The sequence below is a fragment of the Phalaenopsis equestris genome, unplaced genomic scaffold (genome assembly GCF_001263595.1).
Source record: "Phalaenopsis equestris unplaced genomic scaffold, ASM126359v1 Scaffold000002, whole genome shotgun sequence".
NCBI classification, from domain to species: Eukaryota; Viridiplantae; Streptophyta; class Magnoliopsida; order Asparagales; family Orchidaceae; genus Phalaenopsis; species Phalaenopsis equestris.
The window spans coordinates 81481709-81494812 of record NW_018164444.1 but is presented as its reverse complement, the minus strand read 5'-3'; the positions used below and the strand labels follow the sequence as shown (position 1 = coordinate 81494812).

Below are 13104 nucleotides of genomic sequence, written 5' to 3'. Positions count from 1 at the left end.
CAATTCTTATGTATTTATATATGTCACACCTATACATTCCAATTTACACACATTACACTCAAATCATTAATATCAAATCGAAAATAGCACTTTCACCGCTTTTAAAGAGAAATCCACATTTTCATGCATTAGTTTAAAGCACTAAAATGCCGCGCATGTAAATATTAAATTTTTGGTTTCAATTATGTAAATTTCCCAAAAATCTTATTGGTTTTTAGATATAGAGACCATTTAATGCTTAAAAAGCTGGAAATTTTAAATGTGATGTCTGATTCTAAATTCGATTAAAATGAATATAACTGCTAATTGACATGAGATAGAAATGAAGGAAAAAATTAAGGGAAAATTACATACGCAGCACACAATTCTTATGATTTATGTATCTCACACCAAAAGTTTCATTTTTACATGTATGGCACTTTAACTATGGATGAAAAGATGGATTTGACTATTAAAAGGTGATAACAAGTGCTATTTTTCCTATGGTGCTTGTAAATATTGAAGTTTTGGTGTGAGATAGGTAAATCCATAAGAATTGGGTGTTTCGTATGTAAATGCGCCCAAAGTAAATTATATCATAGGAACCATTGAAGCTTGGGCAAGGAAAGTGCGTATAAATATTTACATGAATGTGATTACGCTAAGTCACTCCTGAATCTCATCCATTTAAATGGGTAGACATATCAGAAGTTAATATGTATGTTCATTTAGAATGTTATATTTTTGTATCATTCATAATTCATGGAATTGATAAATTACAAGATGACTACACAAGAGGATAAATCTGAGGTCATAGTGAGCTCTTTTATGTAGAATTGATGTCAGATTAGAAAAATAAGATAATATCTAAAACGACTGGGGTTGGATTCCTGCCCGTGGGCTTCCTTCCCGATGCCGCGCCAGTCCCTCGAGCAGGATTTATGTATCTCACACCAAAAGTTTCATTTTTACATGTATGGCACTTTAACTATGGATGAAAAGATGGATTTGACTATTAAAAGGTGATAACAAGTGCTATTTTTCCTATGGTGCTTGTAAATATTGAAGTTTTGGTGTGAGATAGGTAAATCCATAAGAATTGGGTGTTTCGTATGTAAATGCGCCCAAAGTAAATTATATCATAGGAACCATTGAAGCTTGGGCAAGGAAAGTGCGTATAAATATTTACATGAATGTGATTACGCTAAGTCACTCCTGAATCTCATCCATTTAAATGGGTAGACATATCAGAAGTTAATATGTATGTTCATTTAGAATGTTATATTTTTGTATCATTCATAATTCATGGAATTGATAAATTACAAGATGACTACACAAGAGGATAAATCTGAGGTCATAGTGAGCTCTTTTATGTAGAATTGAGGTCAGATTAGAAAAATAAGATAATATCTAAAACGACTGGGGTTGGATTACTAGGAGTTGCAAATTCTATAAAGCAGAAATAAGTTGGCAGTAAAATTAATATTTAAGGTAATTTAGCAAGAAACATGAAACAAATTAAAAAAGAAAAGCAAAGAAAATAATAAGTTCAGGATTTGTTTGGGATCACTTTTGTTTTTGTTTTTGCTGTTGCCTTTATTTTAAACACAAGTTTACTTAGTGCATTTTTTGTATTTTTTTATTTCTAAAAAACAAATAAGCCTGTTTTTAAAACACTCAAAACATTTAAAAATTATTTTGATTGTTTTTAAAAACAACTAAGCATGTTTTATCATATCAAAAATATTTTGTTTTAAATAAAAACATAAATAAAACAAAATAAAAACAAAAAATAATTCCAAACAAGCCCTCGATATTTTTGAAACTGCTATGAGCTTATATTCCTAATCACTATGAGATATCTTTACCTTGTTAGGGGATGCAGAATAAACACTTAGAACGTCCAAAGCTTGATCCTGCCGTTTTTGCTCCTGAATTTCTTCAAAATGTTGTTTCTTCCGCCCAGAAGATATGTGTCTACAAAGGGTTTCATATATTAATGTGCTTCGAGAAAAAAAAAGTTCATGCTGAGACACAAGTTCAAATATATTACATGTCTAAAGTCAATAGTGTACCCACGTCTCATTTAGTACACTAAAATAAAATACAAGACTAGCCATAAAATAGAAACTTTTATTAGCATCGTTACAACTTACAATCACATGAAAAGAAACCTCAAGTGTCTAGTTGAAAAATCTTTAATGGAAGATGAGAACATGTTTCAAAATGATAAATTTAAATAAACTTCATCGAGTGAAATGATTCAATCATCTTGAAAGAGGATACAAGAGCTCAAATAATAAGGTTATTGTTAGCCAACAGATGTAATTGTTTCCACTAGCAGCAAAATACCCCAAAAACATGTTTAATCATCCAAAGTCAACATTGACATCAGCCCTTATCATCATTTGCAATCTTTAGTGATAAATATTTAAATAATTGAGCTAAATAAATAAATTACATAAAAAAAATGAAATATGGAGCATTATTGTTAAACGAGAAAAGCATCAAAATGATTTCTTGACTCTTTGTAGGGGTCATTTCAGTCCTAGAGTCTATAAAAGTGAATTTAATCCCCAGACTCTTAATGAGGGCTGCATATTAAAAAATTACGGGGATTAATTTGACACTTTTATTGACTCTGGGACTAAAATGATCTCATGTAAATAGTATGGGGACTAATTTGACACATATTGTTAAGTAATTGTACATTCAGTTCAACTTTTTTAGCATGAAACCAATTGTTTCAAAATAATCATAAAATAATTTTTTTATGGAAGTGTATTTTACTCCAATTTATTCTCTCTAAAGCAGTTTATGTAAAGAAAGCTCTAGAGCATGCTATTTAGGGAATAAGAAAATCTAAAATCTTCAAAAAGTTATATATAGGTTGAAACGATGTCCCTGTGCTTGTTCAACAAACTTAGGTTCTCATTGTTATTAGTTTTTTTAGCAGCACAACCGATCAATGTTTTTTTATCCACCACTCCTCTTATAGCACAGTGATCTTCATCATGCATGTTGATGATATTCTTCTTAACCCAATGATGCTTCCAATATTGATAAAAAAAAGTAGTAAATTCAAAGGACTTCATCATTAAACATATTGGCATAAAAAAATATTTACTTGGAAGAGTTTGCATATAACGACAAAGGTGTTTCTCTCTCTAAAATAAAAATATCCTACAAACTTCCTCGAAGAAACATGTCCTCTTATATGCAACCATTTTAACTCATTTTAACTCTCTCATGGATAATCTGCAATCATCTGAGAATGATGAACATTTTGAAATGCTTCTCGCCACCAATGCCTAGTTGACGATGTATCTTGTGTTGGTGTGATTAGTCAGCATAGGCAAAACAAAAGAAAAATCATAGGGATCTAATCATAAAAATTTTAAGATAAAATAAAATATCTCTTGGAAAAGAACGTACATTAAAAAGATAATCATTTTGAGATTGGCATATTCCAATTCTAACTATTTTAGGTTCACAAAGGATTAAAAAATCACTTCAAGTTAGTGGGCTTTGAAGACGAAAATCTCATGGCCTAGAGAAGTAGCAAGTAGAAAGGATTGTAGCTAGATCTAGCGTTGAAATTGTATAAAAGAAAATGGCTTATTCTTTTAGCAATATGCTGTCAATTAAAAATGTCATAGAAGCATATAGCATCCTTATATTACAATTTATGATTATTAACTATGATAACAGTTATCTATATTGCGAGCAATCATATTTTCCATGAAAGAATCAAACATATTGAAATGGATCTTCACTTAGTCAGAGATAGAATCCTATCAAGAAAAAAAATATCACTCGTGTTGTCAATGAAGAATGATAAGTTGAAATGTTTGTAACAAGTTGGAGCATATAAATATTTATGCCCCAATTTGAGAGAGAGCGCATTAACATAAAACAGCGTTGGATTGAAAAATGTCATCATAAAAAGTGCAAAATTAATAAGTTAAATTATTATTGCAACATATTCCATAAATAGAAATATTATCTCCTTATCGTCATCCTAATTTGTCCTCTATATTTGCATACATACAGTCATTTATATATTCAAACAATGAGTTATAATAAAAAGGGTTTTTTCTAAAAGTCAGCCATAAAAAAAGAGAAGTAAGCTTTTTTAAGGTGTATAAATTCAAACTCTAATCAAATGTCAGCTGGATGCAAGAGGTCTGCCACCTAACGTATATATTAGCACAGGACAGCAAAAACTTGGAATAATTAATCAAATTAAATTAATAAAAATTTCTACAGGCAAATAGCATACTTTTTTCGTTCACGATGCAATTTTGTCTCATCCTCTTCCTTGTTTGGAAAAACAGGAAGACCTGAACGATCACAAGCTAGGGGTTCCGTGCAGAAAAACTGCAATAAAACATGCAAGAAGACAATATAAAATGAACTGGAATTTATTTTAAAATTTAATTTGATTTAACAAGAATTTCATTATCTCCACAGATGTAAAATTGATGTTTATCCAAGGAATTCAAAGATTGAAAATGAGATAATGCACTATGAATACATATCGATGAGATTTAACATTAAACATGCACCTAATGCATCAGTAGCCACCATTTCAAGGCCTGCAATGTTGAAATACAGTATTTCCCCTCAGTGGTTACAGTTTTAATCCATGAACTCCAGTTTTGAAGGCAATTAAAATATGAAGATCTTGGTGAAGAAAGTGGTGTTTGGCATAAAAGAGGAAGTAGAAATAAAACTAGTCATGAAGAAGCTAAAATAACCCTGTAATTAAAGAAGTAGAATAATTCTTTTTTTGAATATATTTTCATTTCCAATGACCTTCCTTTAATGCTCGCTCCCTTTAACTCACATATAACTACTGTCTCTCGAATTTTAGATTATTATTTTATTGATAAAAATCTCTTCTTTTAATTTAATATATCATCATTTTTTAAGTTTGTCTTCTTGCATATTACTCTCCTTTTCATGGTACGATGCCTAAAGAAATGCTCCTCTCCCTAGTGTAGACCCAATTTCCCTTGCTCCCTCCCTCTCTCTCTCACACACACATAGTGAAGGAACGCAAAAGCCCGCACACTTTCTCTACCACACTCACATCATACAATCACTCCTTCATTTTGTTATCTTCCCCTGCCATGCATAGCATTGAAAATATATTCACACAGCTCTGCCCCTCTCTCTTGAACATTAATGGCATAAACTGTGCTGTTCTCCACTATGGCATCTGTAGAAGCACATCTTATAAGCTTCAAGAAATGATACAGCCCATCAAAAACACGGGGTTAGTTTTTAACTCAATATTGGGCATCTTTGACACCCAAATATGGCTCCATAACTTTTATTGTCAAATAATATGTATTAAAACTCCCAGTAGCCCAATATAAAACTAAAATTGTGAGAATTCCATAGTGGAGGCTATATATCTAAAAAAATAATCAAGAAAAAGATCTACAAAACCATGTCTCCTACCAAAAGTAGTAAGATTTTTCCTATATTAGCATGTTGTAAGAGGATTTTCATATATGGAATATATCATTTAAAAAGTTTATATGAATATTACTAAGAACTCACGACTAGTTGTCAAATCAACGGCACGAACAATGATTGGACATTACATGTTGCTTCTCTCTATCACACTCTCTCACTTATCTTTCCCTTGCATATATATTCTCTCTTTCTATGATATTTTTTTCTCATTTTGAATGTTGTGGAGTAAACGGCGGGCCCAATGGGCTGCAAAAGGCTACCAATGATGTTGGTACTAGATCGACCAAGTTCATCTAGATGATAGCATGACTAGAAAAACTAACTATAGGGAAAAGATCAATTTGGAGGGGATTAAGAGGGTGAAGGTATAGATTTATGAATAACAAAATAGAAAAAAATATAATAGAGAATTCATTTATTGACAATTGATAAAAGAACAAAAAAATAAAAGGCCCATCATGCTTTGCAGACTACATCCACACAACATAAATCACAATCATGATTAACATTAGACTTGTCCCAACTATTTATTGTCGGCTTTATTACTCCTCATCTACTTTTAGTAATACTCCATTTAAAATAGACTGTATTCATTTAATGTATTCAATTCATGAATTTTGGCATATATTTACAGCCTAACTTTTCCCCCCTTTTAAGCGCCGACACCTAACAACAAAATTCAACATTTCTCATTTAACTTGGTACCAATCATCAAAATTCAACATTTCTCATTTAACTTGGTACCAATAACAGCAATTTTACAAACGACATATATCTAACATACAAATTGCTAATTTAATTGTGATCGTGTTTACCAGTAGCTTTAAATCAATTTTAATAGACCCTCTTCCTTTAAAAACAATATGTATAGGTTAATTAGATTTCTATTTTCTATGATAGGCACAACAAAACATTCAGTCATTAACAATGAAAATAGGTTCGCATGTATAGGAAACCAAACTATGATGGAATATTATGTTTAAAAGAAGGGACATTTACATACATCCACCCAATTCCCATGCATTTACATATCTAGCACCTGAATTTTACTTCATACATAATGCCACCTAAATCCTTCATATCAAATAAAAAATGCTACTATTTTAACTTTTAAAATGTGAATTACAACTTTTCATGCATAGGAAAGGTCGTGCGCATGTAGAAATTAAAGTTTAGGTGATATATATGTAAAAATATAGGAATTGAGTGGTATGACTGTAAATCTTCCTTAAAAGAAGCATAAAACTCCATAGTTAATTTTTTTACATAATAAACGGATGTTAAGTGTATGTTAAAAAGTAGATAACTTTGCTAAGATGTAATAAAACCATTACCCCAAAAAACTAGTTATAAATTTTGTACTTGGTATTAACCAGTTGCTGAATCTATAATAGCATAATACCTCACTTTGAAGAGCAGAAGCTGCTGTACCACGATTGTAGGGCTCTAGCGTAAGAAGAACGGTTAGAAAATTTTTAGTAGACAAAGGAAGATCTTTAAAGGTCTCTAAAATACAAGATTTATAGGGTTGTGGAGGTAAAAAGTTTGCCGACAGCTTCAATTTTCTCCAATAGTCCCCAGTGGGAGAACCACACAATTTAAATATTCTGTGTAGTTGTTCAACCTACATGAGGAAAGAAAAACTATGACTTGGCGGTACCTTTCAAATAACAGAATTTATAAGAAAATCTACGAAATTGATCAAAAGTAATATTACAGGAATAATGTAAGGGATAAGTATTTATGTGAACTTCTGTCACTTCAAGAAGTGTCTTTATGGACATCAACAATAGATTTAATACATGAAAACTAAGTTGTCAAAAACGTAAATTTCAGAAGTTTAATGTCCGCTTAAAATATCCAGAGCAAGCACCTTGTTAGGCATACAAGGCATTCCAATTCCTACAAAATAAAGCTTAAAAATGTCGATGGAATACAGTAAGAGTCAAAAGCGTGTGTCACATATCAACCAAAAAAAAGGATTTCAGCATGCAATAATAATAGCACAAAAAATTATTTGCGCATGGCAGAAGAAATGAAAAATTAGCTGAAAATCATATAAGTTAAGCACTAAAGAAAGATTTTCATGTACTCCTTAATACATAGTTGGAATCTACAGTTTTTCATGTCACCATATACTAAGGGTTTGTTTGGGACCCCTTTTGTTTTTATTTTTATTTTTAAGATGTTTGTTTGGTGCCTTTTTTAAGCGTTTTTATTTTTGGTTTTTAAAAACAAGTTACTTATTTTACAAGACACTCAAAATAACATTTATATGTCTCGAATAATTTTAAAATAACCATCACTAACAAACATATTTTATTTTAAAGTAAAATATAAACAAAATAACATAAAAGAAGAATAAATAAAAGTGATCGCAAAAGTGATCCCCAAATGCAGCCCGAGAAGCGCCTGGAACCGACTGGCAACAGTACTGCCACCCAAAACATTTGAAGAGCTTCCTCCATTTGCGAGCATACCACCCTAAACCACATCAGGAAGTATGGTTGAGAGTGTCTCTAAGTCGTGAGACTCAACTTATCCACTATAAGTGTAGACGACATATTCTTCTTCCTCAATCAATGATGAGACTGCATGCATTTTATATTCTTACTTCTTCCTCAATCAATGATGAGACTGCATGCATTTCTTTTTATGGTGAAATGGATGTAGAATGTGTTGTAGCAAAGTCACCGCAGCTCCCTCGCAACCTCAGTTAGAAGGACTCGCCAAACAACCACCATCTTGCCCTATGGTACTCCTCACCGTGTTCTCCAGCTACCTCTTTGTTGCTCATCTCCTCCACTACACACTGCTTGAAAAAGAATAAAACTCAGCTCGTCAGACAAATGGAAGCAAAAACCATGGCATCTGAAACATTTCCTGACAGGGACTATAGTAGGTATGCTACTCTGCTCAGACTTCTTCCCACTTAGAATGGCTATGTCATGTTCCTGACAAGTATGCTCCAATCTTTAAGGCGTGATCCTCCTGAGATCTCCCACTATAAGTGGTTGTCTGACTGGGGGTGGTTGACTGCTCTGTTTCTGCTAACTCTCCACTTTTAATGTTAGAGTTTGCATGTCCTTTAGTGCTCAGTTGGTTCACAATTGGACCATATTACTAATGTCAGGCTTCAAACCTCCAAAGTATGTGACTATAGTGTACTCATCTGATTCTTTTAACTCACACTTCAATTTATGTTGTATAAATTGATAGCTTTGTCTACTTCAGGTAGTGGAGCTTCAAGAAAATATCATAGAAATAGTGGGAGGTAGAGTATTATCGTTGCATCGCCTTCTTCATTTATCCCAATATGTGATTTTGTCTCTTCCTTCTCTTTGTCTCTCTCGTTCTTCAAATATTCCACTATAAAGAGGCATTCCTCTTCATCTTGATGGCGGCGAGCTTCACTCTTTTGTCATCTAGCACCTCATTGTATTCAAATATCAGCTCAACAGTTTATATCCATCCATTCAAGGGAATCATCTGGATCCATTCTCCCATTAGGTTTGGTAGGTCTACTTTCAGTCTATTCTCGGTATCCTCCAATAGGCACTTCATCCATGTATCTTTCAACTAGCATCTCACCTCTGTACCTTCCAACAAGCACTTCATCTCCGTATCGTCCACTGGGCACCTCATCTCTTGGTCTCCTCTGAAACTATATCCTAAAGCACCCTTGTTGATCCTCCTCTCCATTGACATCATCCCTACGAAAGGGATTCATATGGTCATCTCACTGTCCTCCACAGATTTCATTATTACGGTCGACGGTGATCCTGCCCTAGGTTTTTTCCTCAATGGAATCGAGTTATTGTATCACTTGACGGAATAGCCATTACATGTCATCCATGAAAATTCATGATCAAGTTCTGGAAATTGCCTCCTCAGCGGTGTAGTTGGGGTTTGGGCTTTGGTAGACGGAAGAGGGCATATAGGGATGAGGTAGGGTGGGAAAAAAAATTCGGGTGGCCGATTTGAAAATTCTGCAAAAGAAAGAAAGTTTGTGTGGAGGTGGGGTTGAGTATTTGTGAACACTAAAAGTCATAAGATATGACTATGATTAAACTATTTTTGAAACCAAATGATACCAGAGTTAACCCAAACCACAAAAAAAAAGCTAATGCTACTCAAAGCAAATAGGCGATTACAATCTCCCACACTTGAAAGGGATATACAATAAAAAACACAACACAGACACGACAAGGGTTGTATCCCGAAAGAGTTGGTAGTGCGTTGGCGGTTGGAAGGGTGGTGGGAGGTGGTGATGGAGCAGGAGGCGCAGGGTCAACGAGGTCTAGAGTGTAGATTGAGGTAAGAGGGTTGCGATAGGACTGCAAGTTGGAAGAACAGTGGACTCCGGGTTGAGTTGCGGCAGCAGGTGATAGGAGAGAGTACTGGTAGGAGGGTTGTGGCTGGAATGTAAGGTGGGAGGCAGGATGGGAGCACGACAACAATGGGACAACATAGTAGTAGTCCTGATGGGATGGATATAATTGGACAGAGGGTTGAGAAGGTAAATTGATTGGCAGCAGGATGAGAAGAAGGGTGGTGACTGGAAGGGGGATGTAGCTAGAGAAGCAGGGAAGGGTAGGATAGATGAACACCACCTTCGTATAAGTTGCTGTCGAAATACATTCTCCTCTTCGGATACAACCCTTGAAGAAAAACCTGGGCGTCGACGGCTGTTCTGACATAAACTGAATAAAAAATTGTCTTAAAACACAAAAATAACATATTTAGACTTATGATAAATAGGAGTGGACCCCACTCCAAACTAAATAAAAAATTGTCCTAAAACACAAAAACAACATATTTAGACTTATGATAAATAGGAGTGGACCCCACTCCAAATAGGGGTGAAATCCACAAAAAGAAATTGTCGACCAGTCCTCCTGGACCGATCCAAGTCACGATCCTCCGTGGCACTAAAACAAGTATATCATGGATGGCACCCCTGCGGGGCGGTTCCCGTGTCAAAAAATGGGGCATCTTTTATTTCCCTTACTTTCAGCATGTGTATGGGTATATGAGCTCCATTCAAAACTATCCTATTTGCAATGAGGTGAAATTTATGCAATAGAACTATAACAACTTGATATGCTTCAAGATATGTTGGTAATGTCATTTGGTGACACCTCTCCACAAATGCTAGAGCATTACAAAATAGAAGGTTTAACTTTAGTCAAATAAATCACACCCCACGATAACTATATAAAGTTCTATGCTTATTATGATTAAGATACTCAACATTCCCCGTTGACTTAATTCAATTTAGCTTCAGCAAGAATAAAAAACTTATCACGAGGTTTGTTAACACCATGCATATTCATTACGATAATAATAACATTAATAGGTGCTAATTTAAAAAATAAAATAATAGAAACAGATCCACATAAAAGTTTAACCCCAAATATAACAAGAATGAAAGCATGAAAAGAACAAAAGAGAACACTAATTTAAAACTTATTCCCAAATCACATATCAATTTCTTAGAGGTGTTTGTCAAATACGCAAAATAGCCCTTTAAATGAACTGCAAAGAAATGAGAGAAATCAAAAGCTTTGAAAGATTATAAAACGGAGTAAAACAAATTCTGAAAATGTAAGTTAAAAGGCAAGACTCGTCTTCTAATTTAATGATAAGAAAATGGTCTAACCTCCGTCCTTCCCGGCATGATAGGTCGCCCCAAAAACATCTCAGCCAAAAGGCACCCTGCACTCCAAAGGTCAATACCAACCCCGTAGTCTGTAGAACCTAAAAGCAATTCAGGAGCTCTGTACCACAAGGTTACAACCTTATTGGTAAGAGGTCGTTTTTGGTTGGGATTGTAATAATTTGCAAGGCCAAAGTCACCTATTTTCAACACACCATCTTTATCTATCAAAATGTTAGATCCTTTAATGTCCCTATGTAAGATCCCTCTCTCATGACAATGCTGAAGACCAGATAGCAGCTGATGCATGTAACATTTAATCTACATAAAATAGTTTAAAAGAATTTTAGACGGCAACATTTGCAAGGAAATTCATTATTGACAAATTATTAAAATGCTTTTAAGGAACCAAAATTCTAAAGCAGACTAGAATAAGTAGCTAAAATAGTTTATTTCAGTAAGAATAGCAAAATGTTTTCAACAGAATTTTAGGCGAAATAGAAAAGTTAAAAAAACCAATATAAAATGGTAAAAAAAAAACTGGATGTAGAGAAAGCTTGCCCTTTAAGAAAGATTTAGAAGTAACAGATGTGATTAAGCAAAGTAAGAAATTATTTTTAACTTCATAGACACCTCAGTAAGTATAAACTGAACTTAATATAATGTGAATATCACGAACCTGTCGTTCAGTAAGCCGTTCACCAGGGCGAGAGATAACTCTAGTTAAATCAGATTGCATGAAATTAAACACTAAATAAATGCTGAAGTGCATTCTTGATGTGGCAAGGCCTTCAAGCTTAAGAACATTAGGATGGTCCAGCTTCTGTAGTATCATAATCTCTCTGGCCATAAATTTAACACTCTCAGATTCTGCTGTATCAAAACGAACTTTTTTTAGAGCAACAACCTTCCCAGTATCCCTATCCCGGGCTTTGTAGACATTGCTATATGTGCCTTGACCAATCTACAACAATATTTGATCAGAAATATAAAAATTTTGTATAATAATTATAAAAAAGCTATTTTGTACTGCAAAAAACACTCAAATTCATTTTCCTTCCTGTGACAACTTTGTGTTGTCTTATATTTCCGATCAAATATCCATCTCTTTTAATCATTTGTATTGCACTCTTGACACAAATTTGTATCAAAAGCTACTGGATCAAAAATCCTCCATTTGCATTTAGTGATGATTTTTTCTCTTCCTTTCCCTTTAAATCAAAAAACTTCGAAAATTATCCATTATTTAAGGAAAAAAAATTGAATTTTCACTCTCTTTGATACTACTTCTTAACTCAAATTATCCCCATAATTGATATTAAATCATTTAAATTTTGTGCCTTTCCTAATTTTACCATGTATAGAACTAAATATTCTGACATAAATCCAAACTACATTCTCTGTCATACAAAAAGAAAATAGGGCATATCCAAGCTTAATATAAGTTTCCAATCAACTTGCATTATATCACAAAACACTTTCATAGTCCAATTGCTACGAGTTTACCATTTAAAGAATAAAAAATATGATCTAGAGTAGAAGACAAATTCAATATACCGTTTGCAGAACTGAAAGCCATGTTATTAGCACTAAGCTAAAACAAACGTATTTTCAGTGAAGAGGTGGCGAACCAAAGCATAAAAGCAGTTCATAATAAAGAATATAACTAGAGAATATTACTGTATAAGTTATAGTTCTTGAAATTCATCACTATAAAATCATTAAACAAAAAAAATTTCAGAAAAAACCTAGGGTAAAAACAGTGAATCAAATGTTCAACAAGCCATCAAGACGAAAGAAATGTACGTGGTAACTAGTAAGCGACAAAAGTTGCAGAAAAGAGAAGCTGCATACCTTATCGATCTTAACATATGAATCGGCACTCTTGGGAACCAAACCAGCGAGAACTTCTTTTGGTATATTATTCACAAGCCAACGCGGCCACCCATCCACTAATTCATCCTCGCCAGCGACGAGCT

General features: G+C 33.6%; 1 protein-coding gene across 1 annotated transcript in view; it reads right to left on the bottom strand.

Annotated features, from left to right (window-relative positions):
* The window catches only part of LOC110039432 (probable serine/threonine-protein kinase At1g54610), a 13841-nt gene extending 743 nt beyond the window's left edge, over positions 1-13098 (bottom strand). The window contains exons 1-6 of the mRNA XM_020744487.1: positions 12980-13098; positions 11805-12089; positions 11129-11446; positions 6869-7090; positions 4262-4359; positions 1848-1956 (exon numbers count right to left, since the gene is read on the bottom strand). Of these exons, the coding sequence (XP_020600146.1) occupies positions 1848-1956; positions 4262-4359; positions 6869-7090; positions 11129-11446; positions 11805-11975 (918 nt within the window). The 5' untranslated portion in view covers positions 11976-12089; positions 12980-13098. The remainder of the gene's footprint in view (positions 1-1847; positions 1957-4261; positions 4360-6868; positions 7091-11128; positions 11447-11804; positions 12090-12979) is intronic.
* Positions 13099-13104: the final 6 nt, after the last annotated feature.